The sequence below is a fragment of the Silurus aristotelis genome (genome assembly GCF_946808225.1).
Source record: "Silurus aristotelis genome assembly, chromosome: 27".
Classification (NCBI taxonomy): Eukaryota; Metazoa; Chordata; class Actinopteri; order Siluriformes; family Siluridae; genus Silurus; species Silurus aristotelis.
In genome coordinates, this window is record NC_139600.1 from 6871335 (window position 1) to 6893475 (window position 22141).

Below are 22141 nucleotides of genomic sequence, written 5' to 3' on the forward strand. Positions count from 1 at the left end.
TCACAAAGATGAGCTCGTTATTGGACTTGTAAAGTTGGAGGGCGCCAGAAAAACCGAGTGATATACAGATTTATGACAATATCGGAATTACGAAAGCTCTACAGCAGACGCAGGAATAGTTGAGATACCGCTGGCATTCCCTTTTCAAACTATATAAGACGGAGTGGATGACGCTCAGGGCATTTCTTCCAAACCTTAAGGATTTAGGCGACTTCTTGGATGCGATGGTATTTTTTTAGATTAACGCGGGTTGCTCTTTCTGGATAACGTTTGGTTTGTCTGCTGTAAAGCATAGTTTAGTCCGTTTTTCCCTTTTTTGTCAGTTTTTTTTGTTTGTTACATATTTAAACTAAAAGTAATCAAATCAATATTAGAACATATATTTTTGTTTCACATTTTTGTTACATATTTAAACTAAAAGTAAACTAATCAATATTGGAACATATATTTTTGTTTCACTTTTTTTTATTCTCAGAGGATCGTTTGAATTTTTTTTAGGATTGAATTTTTTAAAACAGGTATATGAATTATTATTCTTTTTAAATATAATTGTTGATGATAATTTTTTTGATAAATATTCGAGACAACTCAACGTGGCAGTCATAATTGTTAGCAGCATAGATATTATATTATACTATTGCATTTGATATTTTATATATGTATATTACTATATATATTGGCAATGCTGTACTTGAGTATGTAAGACGGAATCCACCAATAGGTATACATTGAATATTGCTGTCATTAATGTTTACAATGCAAAAAAATTAGCTTGAAAGAATTAGTTAGCTGTGTTATATACAGGTTCTTAGATCAAGATATATACGTATATATTAACAGAGAGAGATGCAGGTGTGAATGACGTAAATGCACATGTGGAAATGACTTGTATTTGTGCCGTGTCCACTAATAATGAAGCTGTTGGTATTAATTCCTTGTGCCTTTTTCCCCCCATTATATTTCTTTACGTTTTTTTCTCATTGCAGTTCAGCTTAAAATTATGATTATGATTAATGTCCAGGACTGTCTTTGTGTTTTCAAATGTTCCATTGCACTTTTTCCAGCCATTTATTATTGATTATTCAAACAGACCATGTTATAAGTGGTTAATATTCACCCTCGAATGCTGAATATTTGATCAATTCTGATATGTCCTTTTTAGGAATTATGATACTCAGGACTTTTCACATTTTTCTACCAATGCTGTTACTGTGCACGGCAGCTGTGCCTCAAGGTAACTATATAAAGCACTTATAATTCAATAATTATTCACATTTTTTTTTTATTTATAAAAATAAAGGTTTCACATTTTTGTTAACACATGGTTTTGACATGTTTTGTTTAATTATATATATATATATATATATATATATATATATATATATATATATATATATATATATATATATATATATATATATATATATATAAAAATATAGAGATATAGATATAGATATAGATATATCAGTAACTGAGTAAATAGTAAGAGGTCTGAAATACGTTACTCCCTAGGGGACCAAGAGGATGACGAATCCACTTTTAATTTGTTTGAGATCAGCAACATTACCAGAAAGACAATTGGTGCTAAAGTCTTCAAGGGACATGATTGGGATTCTCCAGCGTATCGCTTCATCCGCTTTGACCACATTCCTCCAGTCAGCTCTCGCATACTCCAGCAGCTCTTAAGACAGATCCAGATCAATGACGGCTTTGTGTTTGTGGCTTCCATACGTCAGGACCGGTCTTCTCGTGGCACCCTTGTAGGCTTAGAAGATTCCGGTGGCCGTCGACATTTTGAGATCATCTCTAATGGCCGTGCCAACAGTCTGGACTTAGTCTACTGGGTGGAAGGCTCCCAGAATGTTGTGTCCTTTGAGGATGTGGATCTATCAGACTCACAGTGGAAAAACATCACTTTGCATGTGCGTGGAGAGAATGCCAATCTCTACGTGGACTGCAGCCTCATTGATAGCTTCACCCTGGATGAGTCTTTTTATGAGCAATTGCAAACCGAGGGCAGTCGCATGTATGTGGCCAAGGGATCTAACAGGGAGAGCCACTTCAGGGTAAGAGGCATTTCTCCTATGCCCTAATAGTGTCTTTCATCCAGAACCATTTGTAAAGTTTTTTGTTAATGGTAACTTTTTTTTTTTTTTACTGCTACCTAGTTCATAAATGTAGTGCATTCATCATCCTGGTCAGAGTTAATATAAATATAGAGCTTTTCAGGGAACAGTGATTGGTAGGCAAGCACCCTGGATGAGACACCAGCCTATTGCAGGGCAGGCCAAGCTATCTTGATTTGTTACTGTTTATTCTAGACTTGAATTATTCGCCCCAAATCTGAAATTTACAGAAGCTTAGTCTAATTTTACCACTTGTATACAGTTGTCATTATTTCTATTTCAGTAGGTACAGAAGGGTATTCAAACTCATTTAAATTGAAGACCATCTGGCCATCAATCTACACACAATTATTAATAGTAACAAGCAACAAAAATTTAAATTTATTTGTCTTGTCTATTTTTTTATGGACATAATTTGTCATAGGCTGCTTGGAGCATTCTCAGTGTTAGAATTTCATTGTGTGGTGAAGAAAACTGTTTCCTGTACATACAGCAATAAACTGCACATTTCTTAAAAACATAACTTATATAAACTTCATTTATATGAGCATCCAGACCCTTCATTCAGTGCACTGTTGAATCCCCTTTTACAGCAGCTTTGAATCTTTCTCAGTAATAGCTTTTTGTTCACTTTTTGTCTCATCAAATAAGGGAATCCACATGGTCTTCATCTTGTTATCTACCAAAAAATGGCCTGATTGATGGAGCATTTCGGAGTATTTCTCTTTTGAGAATTTTTTTCCATTTCAGTGTAGAATCTCTGAAGCTCTGTACGAACGACAGATCTTCCTCTCTAACCATTTTAGTCTTTTTAACTGAGTTTTTCTGAACATCATGAACTAGAAAAATATTTCTTTCTAATCACAATGATCCAGCTCATTGTGCTCATGGAACATTCCAAATTCTAGGGTTAGTTTTATACTCTTGCTCTGGTCTGTGTGTGACTGCAGTTTAAGTTTGGAGGCCTTTGGATTTCATTGCTTGAATATTTGGGTGACATGCACAGTTTTATGCATTAAATGGACCACAGGTGACAATTTGAGTGGAGTAAAGGTCTAGAAACAAATAATAATAATAATAATAATTAAAATATATATATATTCAGGATCTGATTGTTGATATAGTTGCATGAATTTCTAAAAATGTGTATTTGTTTTGTAATTGTGAAATTTTGTGTGTAGATTTATATTCAAAAAGTACATTTAATCCATTAAAATATAAAGCACAAGAAAGTATGTTAAAGCTATAAGGGAGTGCAGTACTTATTGGACCTACTGTAACTATCTGTCACTAAAATCTGTATAATAGATTACCCCAGTATTACTTGCATATCTTTCAGGGTTTGCTGCAGAATGTTTATTTCATTTTTGACACCCACATCGAAGATATTCTGAGAAAAAGAGGCTGTGAGATTTCCAAGCCTGGTAAGAATTGCTACTATATAACTATATCTAAAAGATACAAAAAAAATTTAATGAGACCAATCATAAGGAAACATTTTGTATGATAAGTTGAGGTAAGTATAATTTTATTTGCATAATAACGATTGGCCCATTAATTGGTTGGGTGAAAGTGAGTCAAAAAAAGCATCAGTCTGTGTCATGTCAAGTGAATTGGAATTGACTGGGGCTCTGAACTACACTGAGGTCAAACAGGATGCACATTCTAACAAAGTTTTAAAGTATACTTTTATTCCAATTATGACCATTTTCAGAAAATAATCAAAACTCGTATAGGATTAGTGTTCCTTTTACTTACTCAGATAAAAACAGATGCAGTGAGATCATAAATTGGCAGTCACCTTGCTGACTTTACACTTGGCATCATGCCATGTGGTCCTTTGCTCACACTTGGAGCCGGCCAGAAAGTCCATACACCCAGCTAAATCAATACCATTAGGATTGGCCTTCCTTTTTGTCCACAAACAAAGCATCATCTGACATGGATTTAATTTCCGTTTAATTTAGAAAGTCTTAGCATGACTACATAAAAAACTTGTACAGGTAGAGGTGGTTAGCTTTGTGTTGAATGCCTCTATGCACTGAACAGTAAAGTAAATATACAGTAGCATCCAGTTTCCCTCAATATGTTAAGGTTTTTTAAAACCTTTGTGTTTAGGTACCTTACAATGGCCCAGTTTAGCAGTGCCACATCAGATTGTGGACCAGAATGACTGACAATGCTCTATGCTTTTAGCATTCACACAGATGAACACTGCTTTTCTGCACAGCACGTGCAATTTATGTCTTTTTAACTGTCTATATTTAGGTGTTTTAGCGCCCTGTATACACACCATAATAACATGCCTTGTGTTATAATATATATTTAGGCGTTACATTCCACATATAAACATGTTTTTAAGGGTGACAGGCTTTGAGTACCTGCATGAAGCCATAAATGCAAAGCTAGTTCTGCTCACACATATTGGTTTCTCTATAGGAAATGATTGCAGCTCTGGACCAACCTGAGTGTATGAACTAAAGTTTTCCATTTGTCTTGGCTTGCTATCCGAAATAATGCAAGTCTTGGGCAAATAATCATAATTTCCTTTCTTTTTTTCTGATTCATCATCTCTTGGTCCAGGCTTTGGGTCTCTTGGTTCATTTAAAAATGTTGTTTCTATGTAGCTCGAACAGAACGTTTATCTTATATAAGTTGGAGCGGAAAAGGAGTCGTAAATCTGGGAGACTGAATTTTTTCCAAATATTGTCAGCATGTTTATTTGGGGTCTTTTAAATCCTCATTTGTACATTTTGAACTGCAATTCTGGCGCCCGTAATTGTTGTTTTTGTTTGGTTTTCTGCCTAAGTGACCAAAATGAAAAGATAAATCAGCCAGCTGCCAAGTTCATCACTGATTTTAAATCCATTTACCTGAGTGAGATGCGGGACACAGCTATTTCTGAGCTGTTAAGATTTCCTTTCATTTATATCTGAATTTAGTATTTAAATGCATAGTTGTGAACTTTACATAATTCCCAAAATATTTCTGAATCCTGAGATTTTATTAAATTATGTCGATATCTATGTTTGTCTGTTTGTCTGTCTGTCTTGCTAATTTCGCGTTATAAAATGATATAGCTAAATAATATATATTTGTGTTTTAATTAAAAATCTCTCAGATGATGTGCAGACAGTTAGCGAGGTTGAAGACATCGTGGAAGTCAGTTCGGCCATCTCCACCAACTATATACGACAAAATATGGGGAAAGCGGACATGTGTGAGCATTCCTGCGAGCAGCTCAGCACCATGTTGCAAGAGCTCAAAGGTCTTCGCATATTGGTTGGAAACCTAATGGATGGCCTACAGAAAGTGGTGAGCTGCTTTCTGTACTTATTGTGAATGATGTTCTTTTAACAGTCAGGAGAACTCCCCTGTCCCCTGAGTGATGATTTATTGTCTTCAGCTATGATGCATTCCTTCAAATGTAAGTGTTGTAAGGAAAAGAAGGTTAGAAGTAATTTTTTGTTTTGGTAATAGCAGGACAAAACATTATATTAATCATGCTTTTGACAAAATATACTAACACTGTTTTGCTCTGGTGTTTACTGGATAGGAACACAGACAAACTATAAAATGATAAATTTTATAAAGAAATGGCAGTTAAACTTGAAACTAAAATTAAATTAGATTAGTTCTGTATGAGTTGATAAAGCTCTCGTGATTTTATTGGGTGTAGAGAACAAAATCACTCATTAAACTTCACCCAGAAATGACTCCTGGCTTGTGTAAGCATAAATATTTTAATCTGCTTTTATTCATAAGTTATTGCTGAATAGTACATGAGGTTAACTAAAGTTAAATAATAGAATTCCAGCAGAAGTTGAGTTTTTATGATTCATTTTATCGGGACAGAGTAAGTGTTCCCCTGTTTGTGTGCGGGAGCCGAGACATGTCTGGCTGTGTTTAAACATCACTCTCTCTTTCTTTTTTTTTCCTTTGGGAGCATCCCAGCAGTGAAAGAGTTTTGGCAAGATCTCTGGGAAATTCAGCTGCTGCTGAACACACTCGGTCCCTAAGGCTCTTGCAGACCAAGTGGTGTGCCATTTTGTGGAGTCACACCACACTTTCTCTCTCTTTCTCTCTCTTTCTCTCTCTATCTAAGACACACACGCATACACTCGAAAACACATGCTGTTCATTTCTTGAGTGTTGTTCCACACGGTTACACAGATAACCCTATTTTGGCACATACTCCCTCATAAACCTGTGACGACTACGGAGGAAATAGCAGATTAGGAGTTGATGTTGCAAAAGGCATGTCTCTGATTATCCAGGTCTTTATTATTGTTTTTTTCAGTTACATATTTACGCAGCTGTATCACAGAAATATTGATTCCTTCATGTGGAGTTATGTGGACTGGTAACTGTTTAGTCAGATTTTTCTTGATGTGTAAAATTGTTCACGGTTTTAATATTACCTGTATTAGCTAAATAAATGAATTTACACATCCACCTTTCGCTGTTTTTTTTTACTGAAAACATAGCAAATAAGGTTCCTTTGCTATTGTGTCTGTCTTTCAGAATGAGGAAAACACAGTCATGAAGAAAACTCTGGGCAACATTATGAATATCAAACACAACCATATGTGCTGGCAAGATGGCCGCTTGTTCGAGGATAAAGAAGACTGGGTGGTGGATAGCTGCACCAAATGCACTTGTCTGGTAGGAGAAATAAATGAAAGAGATTAAGACTTTAAATGTCAGTGTTTTCCCTTATTGAGCCCTGTTTTTTGTCGGTAGGAGTCGAAGATTGTGTGTCACCAGATAACTTGTCCTCCTGTGGCCTGTGCAAGTCCAGTTTTCCTGGATGGAGAGTGCTGCCCCATGTGTCTGCGTGAGTATAATTATTTAAATCGGACATAGAACATAAGGCAGATCTAAATCTGTTTCCTTTCACATTATGTGGTACCATCGTCATTGTACTTTCTTTGTAAAGTTTCATATGTTCTCCTCATGTTCCTGTGTCTTTCCAATGTAAAACATGCAGGTAGGTGGATTTGCCGAAGAAAAAAAATCTCCTTAGTCAAGTCAAGTCAAGTTTATTTGTATAGCGCTTTTCACAACAGACATTGTCTCAAAGCAGCTTTACACAAATCAACAGTTAAGGTGAATGGTGTGAATTTGTCCCTGATGAGCAGACTGTGGCAAGGAAAAACTCCTTGAGGGGAACCAGTTTCAAAAGGGGAACCCGTCCTCATTTGGGTGACATCAAAAGTTTGATCATAAATCTTTCAACAATACAGAACACTGGAGAGTGAGAACTAACATGATTACTGGAGTAAAGGATTATAAGTGATGTTCTTTCTGCAGTCTTATACAGTCTATATGGTTAGTAGCTCCTAGTTTTATAAGCTCAGCATTTGTGATCATCACAGATCCAGCATCAGCTTCTCCATGCCAGAGCATTTAAACACTCCAGGAGGTCCAATGTCAAACTCCACACATGTAGCGGAATCCAAATGGCACTGGTACGTCTCTAGATGGTTCGGGATATGGTATGAATGAGTGTGCAAATGATGAGAATATTGGTCATGGACCCTGACCAAGATAATATGGCTACTGAAGATATATAAATGAAGGAAGCTATCTGTTATGCCTGTATGGTTAAGAACAAATTGAAATGTTTGTCCAGAATATATCCATCCCAACTGCGCATATGTAGTTCAGGTTTTTTGGCCTGTGCTGCTGTATTTGTGTCGTTCCTACAATAAAAAGACCACAGTGGGTGTGGTGAGATCAACATTATTTATCCTTTGCCTGGGTTTTTCTCAGTAATAGTCATACTGTTAGCTGGAGCTGGAAAAAAAAAACCTGTGTTTCTTGTATGTGACTGGTTGCAGCTAAGGACAGTGAAGATGGCTGGTCACCCTGGTCTGAGTGGACAGAATGCACAGTCACATGTGGGACGGGAACCCAGCAGAGAGGCAGGTCATGTGATGCAACCAGCAATCCATGTAGTGGTCCTTCTATCCAGACACGCACATGTAGCTTGTCTAAATGTGACAGCAGAGGTAAGAAAATACATCTTTTATTGTTACGTTTTTATTGAGGTTTTTTTTTGTTTTTTGTATTTCAATAAAGGCAATACAAAGTTTTTCATCACAGACCTAACATGCCATGTAGAAAACACATCAAAAAGCCCACTTTTCTCATAGATGATATAATCATCTCATAAAAATGGAACCACTGAGGTAAATCATAAAATTTCGCAACCACTAAACAACTTGCTGAAATGACTTGCTACAGGTGTCTTGTATTTATGATTTGTACAGCTCATTCTCTTAGCACAGATGAGTCATTCTACATAAAATATGTAATTGTGTAACAAAGCACTTACTTGCAAACGATGATGACTTTCGATAAAATTCCAAACCAGTGACCGAGGCTGCAAAACCCACTGAATTACGGTTTCTGAAATCATTTCTGTGTTCACATGTACGCACATTTATAGATAACAGACGGATTTCAGAGGCCCATATCCTAATGCAGTGTTCATGATAACATCATCTTATACAGGAGTTGTAATCTCAGATTTTGTCCAAAAATGGTAATGATATGTATTACTAAAAATGTCTCTTTTTTGTTTTTTGTTTTTATATATTTTGACTGCAGCCCATAATGCCATGATGTCCAAACACACAAACCTACCAAATGTATTGTTGTGGAGACATTTTTTTTTTTTTTTTTAACTTAACCCACCACATTTTCTGATGGCAGTACGCCTATGTTCTGTTTTTGGTAAACTATTTCAGAGTTAAACAATTTTAGTTCATGTCTTTTATGTTAGGAAATCTTACTAGTTACAAGTCTTTTTCCTGTTATGTTAAAAAACATGTCTCTCCTTTCCCAACATATTGGCAGACAAAGCACCTTAAGATTTTTAACAGAAACAGGAAATGATCAATAGCAAAATAAGGCTGACTTCTGGGTATAAAGAAGAACTGCCCTTAATAACATTTTCAAATTCCCTGCTCAGGTGATATTGCTGTTACAAGCACCTATAAGTGTGTCTAATGCAGGGGTCCCCAAATCTTTTTCTGTGTGGGCCACATCATTTTTCCTTTCTTTAATGGGGGCGGGTCGGTTTGTAACAAAAAATGGCTTGGGCCGAAATAACTACCAGTATTATTGTGGAGATTTTATTATGATTTTAGATGTATTTATTACGCCTCCTAATGCTTGATTCGTTTATTATTTTGTTATGCACGGTACAAACAAATGAGCATTACTTTTCAAGAGATATAGAGCCTATTAAAAGAGCATTATTACTATCATAATGACATTTATTCATATTCAATTTTCTTGAATTTTAAATAATTACTTACTCATGCATTAGAATATGTTTGGTGGGTGAATTTCAAAAATACTTAGACTATGTTAATAACTAGAGGTTGACCGATATCGTTCTTGCCATTCTTTAATTAATTGATAGTTTTTAAAATGGATTCTGGGTAAAAAAACAAACACAACACTTCATGTAAAATATTCCTGAACTTTATTACAAAAAGAAAAAAGAAAAGTATTGAATCATAAAAATGTGCTAAAGGAAATTAATATGAATATAATTATTAATAAATGTCATTTATAAATTATAGTGAATAAATTAAATTAACCCTGAATGTGCAGCATGCAATCTCGTGTGTAAAAACAAACAGCACGCATTTTTAGTGATTTTCCTCTAGAGGCCGCTCTCGTAATTACAGCAGACCAGAAGCTGGAAAAACTATCGGTAGTGATTTTTGCTGATAGACCTCGATTAATAACTACGGGAAATTTTTGTTTGAAAGCCAACCTATATATAAAACATATATTTGAATTAAAACTTTTAAAATATGTCTCCGGCATTGTTCAGGGGGCAGTTTCAAATGTGTGGGTGGGGCATATTCAGCCCACAGGCCGTAGTTTAATGACCCCGATCTAATGTATTATATAATAATATACAACGCCGAAAATAGTAAATGCTGCCATGCTTTTCAGTTCGTCAGGATGGAGGTTGGAGTCTTTGGTCTCCTTGGTCCTCCTGTTCAGTAACATGTGGTGAAGGCCAGATTACTAGAATACGCCACTGCAACTCGCCAGTGCCCCAGTTGGGTGGGAAGGATTGTGAAGGAAGTGGCAGAGAGACTCAACATTGTGATGCCAAGCCCTGTCCTAGTGAGTTCACACTTTTTATTTATTCCATAAAGAAAGTCCAAATTCTCAGTAAGCTGTGTGTTGAGAACTGCATGGAAACTTGCCATAACATACTGTCATATGTATGTATATGTGAACACCTGAACTGTTGGCACAAAGTTTGAAGCTAACACTTAAATGTCTAAAATGTCATTGTATGCTGTAGCATTACTAAGTTCTCCTTTAATGTTCAAAGCTTGGTCCACTGGTGTTGTGTGGAAGAACTTAGGTGGTCAGCACAGAGCTCTGACCGCAACCCCTACCAAATATGTTTGGCATGAATTGAAACATCCAAATAAGGATGCAATGGTCAGGATTTCACATTATTTGCTAATTACTGCTAGTAGAGGAAGACTGTAGGATGTTCAGGGAGACTAAAAACATTCACAGACATTCATGCTTGATTATGAATTTTTTGACGGCACATGCTTGCAGTTGATGGAAAATGGGGCCCATGGTCCCCTTGGGCTATATGCTCAGTGACATGTGGTGGAGGAGTGCGGACTCGAATGCGTGTGTGTAACAGCCCTCAGCCACAGCATGGTGGAAAATGGTGCTCAGGAGAAGCTGAAAACACAGGGACGTGCAACAAGCAAAACTGCCCTGAAGGTTTGTTGATGGTGTTTGCTGTCTAGTTTATCCCTACACTGCTCTTGTTGTTCTTTACAATTTTTTTCATACAATACTGGTAATTGGCAATGCATTCATTAGAATTTTTCATGTTTTCTTGTCATATACTTTTCACACTATGTATACAGTACATTAGGTAGTATTATGATAATCAGGTCTTACATGTTAAGCTGTATTCCTGAAGCATTTTAGATTTCCCCTTGCTATATGAATATATATTGCTTTTTGACAATACATTTATTTTATAATTTATAATTTTTTCTTTCTATTTTTATAATGCACTTTTTCATGATGTCACTTTTTCATTTTCTTTGATTAGATGGCTGTCTGTCCAATCCCTGCTTTGGAGGGGCAGAATGTACTAGCACACCTGACGGCTCGTGGGAGTGTGGTCCCTGCCCTGACGGTTTTCAAGGCAATGGAACATTTTGTGAGGATGTCAATGAGGTAAACCGGACACAAAGGAAACTGGAAAGAATGTGTTAATGTAATCAGCATGGTGTGAAAGGGCCCTGTGATTTTCCACTTCAGATCAGCAGACACTCAGCAGTACACTGTCCCCGGATTTTCAAGTGACATGTACAAGAAAATGTCTATGAATAATGTCACGCTTCAGTTTTAATTTGTCCATATTATATCCAAATATTCCTGATTTCACCACCATCTCCTTGTGTGTTTGTGTTTGTGTGTGCATTCCATCCACAGTGTGATATGGTGCCTGATGTGTGCTTCAAAGTCAGTGGGAAACAGCGCTGCATGAACACTGACCCAGGATTCCATTGCCTTCCATGTCCTCCACGTTACAAAGGGAATCAGCCATTTGGCATGGGAGTAGAAGTAGCCAGGAACAATAAGCAGGTTAGAAAAGTCTTAGACTATTGTATAGTGGTACTACTTCAAGGTCTAATCGGGTGAAATATTTAATTTCGATTAATCGCATGATTGTCATGAATTATCACGTAATTAATCGCAACCTTATCGCACATTTTTATCTGCTCTAAATGTACTTTAAATGTATACATTTTAACTTTTTAATTATCTAATCAACATAGACATAGACAAATATTGATGTATGTACATCATGCAAATGTATGTTTATTATTAGTGAAAGCAAAGTCAACATAGAGCATGAAGACAAAATATCCTTGTAACTCTTGTAACTAATTATGGTGTTTTAAATTATGCAAATCATCAGGACACCAAACAGGACTTTTGCTATGTTTCCACACGGACGGTTTTAATTGCCGGATGTGTGCGTGATGGCGGATTTTGGTGCTTTATATGAGACCTTGGCACATCAGTAAAACAAATGTTTGATGAACCAAAATTATTTTTTAGTGAAGTTTATTATTTTTATATCTGAGTAAAGAAAGGATGTCATCATCAAACAGAAATGTTTAGATAGATAGATAGATAGATAGATAGATAGATAGATAGATAGATAGATAGATAGATAGATAGATAGATAGATAGATAGATAGATAGATAGATAGATAGATAGATAGATAGATAGATAGATAGATCAATTCCACATTACTGTACCTGACATTTTTTTTTTTAATCCCACAGATTTGTGAACCTGAGAACCCTTGCAAGGACAAGACTCATAGTTGTCATAGGTTTGCTGAGTGCATCTACCTGAGCCATTTCAGTGACCCTATGTATAAATGTCAGTGTAAGATTGGCTATGCTGGAGATGGCTTTATCTGTGGAGAAGATTCTGATCTGGATGGTTGGCCCAATCAGAACTTGGTGTGTAGAGCTAATGCCACCTACCACTGCAAGAAGGTAAGCAGACAATACACCATACACAACAATATTACTACTTCAAGATTTTTTTGAAGGTTTTGATTTTTTTGCTCTCTTTTATCCTCTAGGATAATTGTCCTAGTCTTCCTAATTCTGGCCAGGAGGACTTTGACAAGGATGGCCAAGGAGATGCATGCGACAAAGATGATGACAACGATGGAATTATGGATGAGAGAGTGAGAGTTCTTGTTAGCTTCTCTTTTAAAGACTTAAATGTGTACTAATTTAACAGCTTGTGCAGAGCTTTTACAAAATTCCAAGATGTATTTGCTTGGAATGGGTAAAGCCTATGAATATATTTTGCTTTTTAAATATATGATTACATTACAGAATTACTTACCTTTTTTATACATAGTGGATTGTCATTAATTTGGCTAGTTTGAGTCTTTCAAATTTAAATTGTATTTGTACACAACCATACACAATTCGACTTGCAGTGAATAAAAAAAAAAGAAAAAAAAAAAAGACTGGTCCATGACATTAAATGGAAGAAAATAAATAAAAATAAAAAATAGCAGAATAAAATGAAAAGAATAAATATATATAAATTGAATATAGAAAACACATTGGAAGCAGAATTTACATTCTGGACAGCAGAAATAGTGTGACTTATTATGAGCATACCGATTTAAGTGCAGCTGTGCCAGATGTGTAATCTGTGCAGTATATTTATGTGTGCCGAGAGCAGGTTGAGGCAGAGGTGCATAAATGAGGTATGCAGCATATGCAGTGAATAGGATGCCACACATAGGGGAGGGGGCGCCATTGCATGTAAAGTATTTATTCTTGTATAGAGGCTAATTTTTTTGGGAGGTGGAGGTGGTTGCCAATCATGATCTCACATACCCCTCAGCGCAGTTGCACCCCTGGGTTGAGGTAGTGAGTGTGAGTCCAAGCTCTAGACGGTTTATATTAATTTTCCTTCAGCTCAATGAATCTGTTTTCCATCTTTTTCCTTCATGACTTGAAATTTCTCATTCTCAACAGGACAACTGCCCTCTGCTGTTTAATCCCAGGCAGTTTGATTATGATAAGGATGATGTAGGTGATCGGTGTGACAACTGCCCCAATGCACACAATCCAGCTCAAATAGATACTGATAACAATGGGGAAGGAGATGCATGTGCTGTGGACATTGATGGTGATGGTATGCCCTAACCCTTTATCAGCTTTGTAAAAAATCAACTTTGTAAAAGATTTGCTGTTGACTATTTCTATTACGGGTTCTTTAGTTCTGTGACATGCACATTGACCGCAAACTTATACTGTATATCTCACAAATACACAGATACACAAAGCCACAGATACCTTTTCCAACAAAGTTCTAGAGTGCGTTTTGTTTATTATAATTAAAGAGTGTGATTACTGCTATGAAGGCCAAAATGACAATGAAATAGATTATGTGAAAAATCCAAATACAAGTACAAATATTCATTACATTAATTGATATAATCTTACCAGCCTACATGCCTGGTCCCTCATACTTGTTCTTATGGGGCTACCGTAATGAGTCACCACAGCGGATCATCCGTCTCCATACCACTCTATCCTTTATATCTGCCTCTTTTAAACCAACCAACTGCATGTCTTCCCTCATTACATCCTTAAACCATCTCCTTGGTCAACCCCTACTCTAATTCTGTCCATCAGTGTCACTTCCATTGAAAATCTCAGCATCTTCAGCTCTGCCACCTCCAGTTCTACCTCCTGTCTTTAAGTCAATGCTACTGTCTCTAAACCATACAACATCGCAGGTCTCACCACAGTCCTATAAACTTACACTTCACTCTTCTATCACAAATCACTCCTGCTATCACTCTTCTCCAACCAATCCACCCTGCCTGCATGCTTTTCTGCATGTGAATGTAACACACTCTCCATTAATTTGCACTGTTGACCTCAGGTACCCCAGGTACCCCAGGTACTCATTCACCTTCACCACCTCTTCTGCCTGCAACCACATACAGAGTGTTAAAATGTTATCAACAAAATATTTACATTAGTAATTCATGATGTTTTGTGTAATGTTCCATAAATTTCTTCAATCAGGTCTATCATAGAGTGCACACACAGAGAACAGATTATCACAGTTTGAATCTTGAATACTTTAATGCTATAATCACACAGCCAAAATCTGGTTTAGGAAATATTGCCAAGATTACAGAAAAGCCTTTGTTATGATGAAACTTTACATATGAGTATGAACAAGTCAATGTTTATACCTTGTGGACTCTTGACTGTGTGTGTTCCAGGCATCCTGAATAAAAATGACAACTGCCCATATGCATACAACAGTGACCAAAAGGACAGTGACAAGGACGGAGTGGGAGACCAGTGTGACAACTGTCCCCTGCTTCATAATCCTGATCAGGTACTGGTGGTATAAATACATCATGTAGCAGACACCACACACTTATCCAGAGTAAAGAATGTGAAAATGGGATTGAGTCAAGACAGAATCTTTCAGGGGTCAATGTCTAGTAGGAATGGTAAGATTCACAGATTCGCATCAGTGTCGCATAAAATTTAACGATGTAATGCATCGATTTAAAAGTGTGCAGCAGGTACAAATTGGCATTTGTATCGCAATGCATAGAAATATGTACATATTTGCACCTGTTAAAAACTATTCTTATATATATTATTATCAGTAAAAGCTCTATACTTTTAGTATTTAGAAAGTGACTAATAATTTGTGACTAATATTTTATATGTAGATTGATTCCTCCTCGCTAAACTACTGCTACGTGAATATGACGTATCACAACATTACGGAGACCGAAGCGTGTCCTGAGAGTCACATACAGTCACAATACAGATTAACATGGCAGAGGTAGAGCTGCATCTTCCTGTAGACAGAACAGGAAAATAACCCTTTAGTTTTATTTAATCTTTTTCTTCTATTTTTTTTAACTACAAGGTTCTGTTTGTGAAAGGGCCATGCGTTAGAAGTCAGAAGGTACTTGATGATAAATTGATGATTTGCTGTCTGTTGGGAACCAAATAAATAAATGTAAACTATCTGTACCATATTATAGCATCGTAGCATCATATTTTTTCCATTGCATTGTTTTGTATTGAATTGCATTGTGTTGGATCAAATCGAAATCGGATCACACTGCATCATAATAGGGATGAATTGTGTTACATCACATCGGTAGCTTTTCATATGTATTTTTATTTATCGTTGGATATGCAACGAGAAATGAATCTAATCAGCTGCAGTAATGGAGATGCACATCCCTTATGTCTATTGAAGGCCAAATTCAAATGAAAGAAAGATCAAATCTGGCCATGGTTATGTGAAGAGCAAGTCTTAAGGCAGTCAAAACCAAATGAAGTAAAAAAAATAGGTCACGAGTGAGATTTAAAAGATTGTGCTGTGCTGTGCTAAAACTGCAAGACTGCTGTGGTACGCAGCACTAAGTCAAGTCAAGTAAAGTCAAGTCAAGTTTATTTCTATAGCGCTTTTTACAACAGAAATTGTCTCAAAAGAGCTTTACAGAAATCAACAGTCAAGGTGAGCGATGTTTATTTATCCCTGATAAACAAGACAAGGAAAAATTCCCTTAGATGTTATGAGGAAGAAACCTTGAGAGGAACCAGACTCAAAAGGGGAACCCATCCTCATTTGGGTGACATCAAGAGTTTGATCATAAATCTTTCAACAATACAGAACACTGGAGAGTGAGAACTAACATGAGCACTGGAGTATAAGATTATAAGTAATGTTTTTTCTACAGTCTTATACAGTCTTTATGGTTATAAAACTAGGAGCTACTGAGCTCAACATTTGTGATCATCACAGCTCCAGCACCAGCTTCTCCATGCCAGAGCCTTTAAGTCGTTAACAGTAGATCCCTAAATTCCTGAAACTTTGTGAGGAACATTCAACAGACACTCAATCCAATTGAGATCTGAGGAAATTGGAAGCTAAGTCAACACCTTAAACTCTTTATCATTTTCCTCAAACAATTCCAGTCTGGCAGAGAGCATTATCTTGTTGAAAGAGGACACTTTAGGGATATTAGGGAATTCCATTGCAGCAATGTTTTGCGAGGTGTTACGTCTTACGCCAAGCATAAGTAAACCTTCTATTACCATAAAATATTACTTTATGACACAGCTGCTAAAAACATTTTTATATCTATTCTCAGTAGATATTAAAGCGTTTTTAAAGAAGCACCCATATATTACTTTGAAACACATATTCTTAAATGTATGACTTTTCTGTATCTTTGCAGCTGGACCAGGATCATGTTCCTCACTACCCAAATCAGGCTGATCAGGAATTTTTAGGAAGAAACATTGTCTTTTTCACCACTAATTCGGATGGTTATCATCAAATAGGCATAATTCATACCTACATTATACACCTAAAATAACAATAACTTGGACAATATGCAAACAATAATAGAGCTTTTAAGTTTTAAGTCAAGGTTCGGTTAAATTTCGGTACAGTTTGGCGGAAGAAACGCAAATATTATATATTTGATTTGATATTCTTACATAAATTGTTTTCAGCTTTGGGAATATTTATTTTATTGCATTGTAAATATGTATTTATTGTATTGTATTGTGATCACATGCATTTTTTTATGTCTAACAGACTGATACCGATAATGACCTTGTAGGAGATCAGTGTGACAACAACCACGATATCGATGAGGACGGCCATCAGAACAACTTGGACAATTGCCCTTACGTTCCTAATGCCAACCAGGCAGATCAAGACAAGGATGGGATTGGAGATGCTTGTGACTCTGATGATGATAATGACGGAATTCCTGATGACAAAGACAACTGCAGGCTGGTAGCCAACGAAGATCAGATGGACTCAAATGGTGGGTTAAAGTGTGATATAGGCTTTATAATATTGCATTATTATTTGTTGAGAAATCAACGAGCTGAATAATGTGCATTTGTTAAAGTAATTATATTATCCCTTTTTTTATTAAATGTTTTTTATTGCTAGTTAGATCATGAGCACTTCAGTAAACGCTTGACTTATTAGAACATGGACTATAAATGGTTATGGATATAGGTTAGACATTATGTGTAGATCTATGTCTTGAATTAGCTGATGTCTGATCCACACACAATTGCATTGGCAATCTAGTAGTGCAGTGTAATGTTCCACATGTGGCTATGGAAAGCGTTTGGGACTTTTTTATCACATGTAAACTACCATGGAACCATCCCATTCATTGAATTAATTAATGTATTAATAAGTTATTGGAAGCTGTGTCTTTTGTTGATATGAGGTTTGAACATTAATTTGAATTGGGCTTTTTGGACCTCTTGTACTGCAAACAACAGAGGCTTAAGCCACTTATCCCAGTTTTGAACATACATTGAACATATATTGTGAACAAACATACAATGTGTCTTTAGCAATTTTACAGTACATTCTGACGTTGTACAGGTGATGGTCGAGGTGATGTCTGCCAGGACGATTTTGATAATGACAGCATCCCTGACATTTTGGACATGTGCCCAGAGAACAGTGCAATAAGTTTTACCGACTTCCGAAAGTTCCAGATGGTGCATTTGGATCCTAAAGGGACCACTCAAATCGATCCCAACTGGGTAGTTAGGCATCAGGGCAAGGAATTGGTCCAGACTGCCAATTCAGACCCTGGAATTGCAGTTGGTAAGTTCATACTGTCGATGCTCGAATAGCACCTCATATAGCCACATCGTGGTCTGGTATTTTCTTTACAGTGGAATTTCTCCTCTAGGTTATGATGAGTTCAGTGCTGTAGATTTCAGCGGCACGTTTTATGTGAACACGGACAGAGACGATGACTACGCTGGCTTTGTGTTCGGTTACCAGTCAAGCGGGCGCTTCTATGTGGTTATGTGGAAGCAGATCACCCAAACATACTGGGAGGAGAAGCCATCAAAGGCATTTGGAATCTCAGGTGTCTCCCTCAAAGTGGTTAACTCCACCACAGGCACTGGGGAAAATTTGCGCAATGCCCTATGGCACACGGGGGACACCCCTGGTCAGGTGAGCCAGAAGACCAGTTTTATAAAAAAAAAAACAGAAGCTAAACTGAAATACACATTTTTTTGCTTTCTTACTTTTGTTTCGACTTGGGTTTTTTTTCTGCCTCTTATGTCAAACACAAAGACAAAAGCAGTCCATAGAGTTTAATTTGGCTTATAATAAAATAATACTGAAATAGCCTGTAGTATACAATGCTCCAATTCACAACAGATTTACAGTGCAGGTTAATGTTGTTAATTAATTGAATAATTAATACAAAATTATTTATGAATTAATAATAATAATAATAATAATAATAATAATAATAATAATAATAATAATAATAATAAATTACATTAATAATACATTTGACATTTCTATTATAGCTCTATCATTGTTTCATTAATACAATCAATTTGTCCCAGGCAGAATCTGAGTTCAACACACAAGTCATAATATGCATTGGTAAAGCATACATATACACCTGACAATACGATTTGTATGTATTTTCTGAACATCTCAATCCACATTTAGTCTCCATTTGCTGTTATAATGACCTCCACTCTTCTGGAAAGATGTTTCACTAGATTTTGGAGTGTGTTTGTGCAGATTTGTGTTCATTTGTTAGTAAAGTCAGGTAACCACATCAGCCTAAAAAGGATGGGGGATTTGGACTGTTATTAATATCAACAGTCTACTACAGTGGCTCAGGACCCCAGTGTGCATTTGATTACCTATCACTTGCACATCTTAAAAATAATAAACTGAATAGATATTTGGTGCTACCCAGATGAGAATGGGTTCCCTTAGATCTGGTTCCTCTCATGGTTTCTTCCTCAAACTGTCTCAGGAAGATTTCCTTGTCACAGTCACCACTGGCTTGGACACACTTTTTCAATTATAAGGAACAAACTTATACATTTTTTTTTTTACCACTTTATCTGTGTAAAGCTGCTTTAAGACCGTTGTTAAAAGCACTATACAAATAAATATGAATGGAACTGTATTGTAGGGTAGGTGAGATGATGAGGCCTGGGGTGCGGTCAACGTTCCAATTCATTCCGAAGGTGTTCAATAGGGTTGGGGTCCTAGAAAAATATACTCTTATATACTAGATACTAATATAAATGATGAATAAAATCGATTTGTTCCAGGTTCGAACTCTGTGGCATGACCCTAAGAACATTGGTTGGAAGGACTATACTGCATATAGGTGGCATCTCATTCATAGACCTAAGACTGGATTGATAAGGTGAGACATACAGCAATAACAGCACAAACAGCACTATGTAATATATAACACATAAAATATACATATTACATTTTATATACACATATAAAACTGAATATATTCTTGTTTCAGAGTGGTAGTATATGAGGGGAAACAGATCATGGCAGACTCAGGACTAGTCTATGATAAGTCATTTGCAGGAGGGCGACTGGGGTTGTTCGTCTTCTCGCAGGAACTGGTTTACTTTTCCGACCTTAAATATGAATGTCGTGGTAAGTAAAGTTCTACTTTGCAATGACATCTAAGTAACGTAAATATGAAGCTAATTTAAGATCATATCAGTATAGTTTATTATGGATGTAGACAAATTTTGAAGCTCTCACATCCCAGCACTGATAAATACTAGCAATGATAATCCATGATCCATGACTATCAGACCTAGCGTTTATGAAGTCTTTTGAAGTCATTCCTGTCTGCTAATAATAATCAAGAGCATTTCCTTATAAGCCTTAATGCATGATGTCTTAAAAATACCAACCATTGCATGATATAAACATCGAGGTTTTTTTCATCATAGATGTGTGAGGACATGCATACTGAGGATTCTTTTCCAGCTTGATGAAATGCCTGTGTTTGTAGCAGAGTAGACCTGATCAAAAGAGGTAAAGTAAAACAAACTGTGATAGAATTAAAACCCACACAGGACATGGATGGAAAATTGTACCACTTCTATCACCTTCTACAATTTTTTAGAAAAATCGGTATTCTTCTTCACACCAGCACAGATCTGTTTTTATGTGTTATACGTCCATTATTTTTCACCTGTTTGCCACTGAAATTACATGTAGACCTATTATCTTTTTTTTTCATTAAAATAGTTTGTAGGCCAATAGCATTTCTGAATTTTCTTACTACATTGTATTCACAATCTGTACTATTTAATTATCCATTAACTAGTCATCCAACAAGGGTTTTATGGGTTTTTTAGTCAGATAACTCCTTGTAAAAAATTTGAATAATTTAGTAGATTATATAAATGCAATAGATTGCCCTTTTGAATTCAAAGTGTGACTGAAATGTTAGGATTTCTCTTTTTTGTGTGTGTTTTATTTTTGTAATTTCTATTTTGATTTCTATTTTTTTTTTTAGTTTGTGGTTTAGTTTGTAGTTTGCATTGTTTATTCTGTAATTTTGGGAACAATAACTGAGTACTTTTTTTGCCATGGAGATGTTAATATTAAGATTAAATTTTTTTCTGTAAATTATTTATGTGTCAATTTTCACCAGAATGTGTCTAAATGTTGCTTTCAACACAAGGAGATTGTATATAATTATTATTTATTTGTTTACACCGACTACAGACAGAAGTTTATATAGCAACTATTTTTTCTGTCTTTCTCATCTGCATTAAACGATTCTATGTACACATGGTGTTGCTCAGTGCCTGATTAATTTGTTCACCACAATGTAAGATATAATGTGAGTTTGTTGTGTTAGTCATTGCAAGAGCTTTTATATTCAAGCTATAAAAGTATTTATAATGGGATGCATGTTGAAAGTGCTATAAATTTGTTTTATTTGCAGATTTATTTTGGTTTTGGTTTCTAAGCCCCTTTGAATAGAATAGCCTTTATTTGTCACCTATACATTACAGCACAGTAAAATTTTGTTCTTCGCATATCCCAGCTTGCTAGTATGAATGCCATGATACGGCGCTCCTGGAGCACAGAGGGTTAAGGGCCTTGCTCAAGGGCCCAAGAGTGGCAGCTTTGGCGATACCGCGGCTTGAACCCCTGACCTTCCAATCAGTAACCCAGCACCTTAACCACTGAACTAGACTTAGACTTGTTATATTTTTAGATATTTTTATGCCTAAATGTATTACATTGTTATAGACTAATGTATACACATGCGGACTGTATGCAATACATCAGTGTGGTAAGATCTCAGTCAAATAAATTCCCACATTAAACCCCAGTGATAAAATCTAATGAACACATTAAAGACAGATGTGAACATCTGCTCTATTTAATAGACAGATGTTTCAATAATAAAAAACTTAATGGTGGTACAAATGAATATATACAATACAAAGTATTGGAATACAAAAATAGTGGGACACCTGACTTTTCCAGCAGTATGTGGTTCTTGCTCAAACTGTTACCATGAAGTTGAAGG

At 36.1% G+C, this 22141-nt stretch overlaps 1 protein-coding gene across 2 annotated transcripts; it reads left to right on the forward strand.

The window, feature by feature from the left end:
- Positions 1–21389, forward strand: thbs2a (thrombospondin 2a). 2 transcript variants are annotated; one of them, XM_083532525.1, is made up of 22 exons: positions 1–518; positions 1163–1234; positions 1513–2066; positions 3466–3550; positions 5248–5441; positions 6651–6791; positions 6870–6963; positions 7970–8140; positions 10107–10283; positions 10737–10910; positions 11251–11378; positions 11637–11789; positions 12501–12719; positions 12809–12916; positions 13728–13887; positions 14993–15111; positions 17350–17584; positions 18166–18393; positions 18482–18753; positions 19887–19984; positions 20096–20235; positions 20541–21389. In XM_083532525.1, the coding sequence occupies exons 2-22, from the start codon at positions 1168–1170 to the stop codon at positions 20546–20548; spliced, it is 3525 nt and encodes a 1174-aa protein (XP_083388651.1). In that variant the 5' UTR covers positions 1–518; positions 1163–1167; the 3' UTR covers positions 20549–21389. The 2 variants fall into 2 exon arrangements, with proteins under 2 accessions (XP_083388651.1, XP_083388650.1); XM_083532524.1 differs by having other exon boundaries at positions 22–227.
- The last annotated feature ends 752 nt before the right edge of the window (positions 21390–22141 follow it).

Bases quoted from the DNA above. Each gene is read 5' to 3' on its own strand.
- thbs2a (XM_083532525.1), top strand. From the start codon at position 1,168: ATGATACTCAGGACTTTTCACATTTTTCTACCAATGCTGTTACTGTGC. The intron at 11,790-12,500 runs GTTAGAAAAGTC...TTAATCCCACAG, and splicing joins TAGCCAGGAACAATAAGCAG to ATTTGTGAACCTGAGAACCC. The intron at 18,754-19,886 runs GTGAGCCAGAAG...GATTTGTTCCAG, and splicing joins CGGGGGACACCCCTGGTCAG to GTTCGAACTCTGTGGCATGA.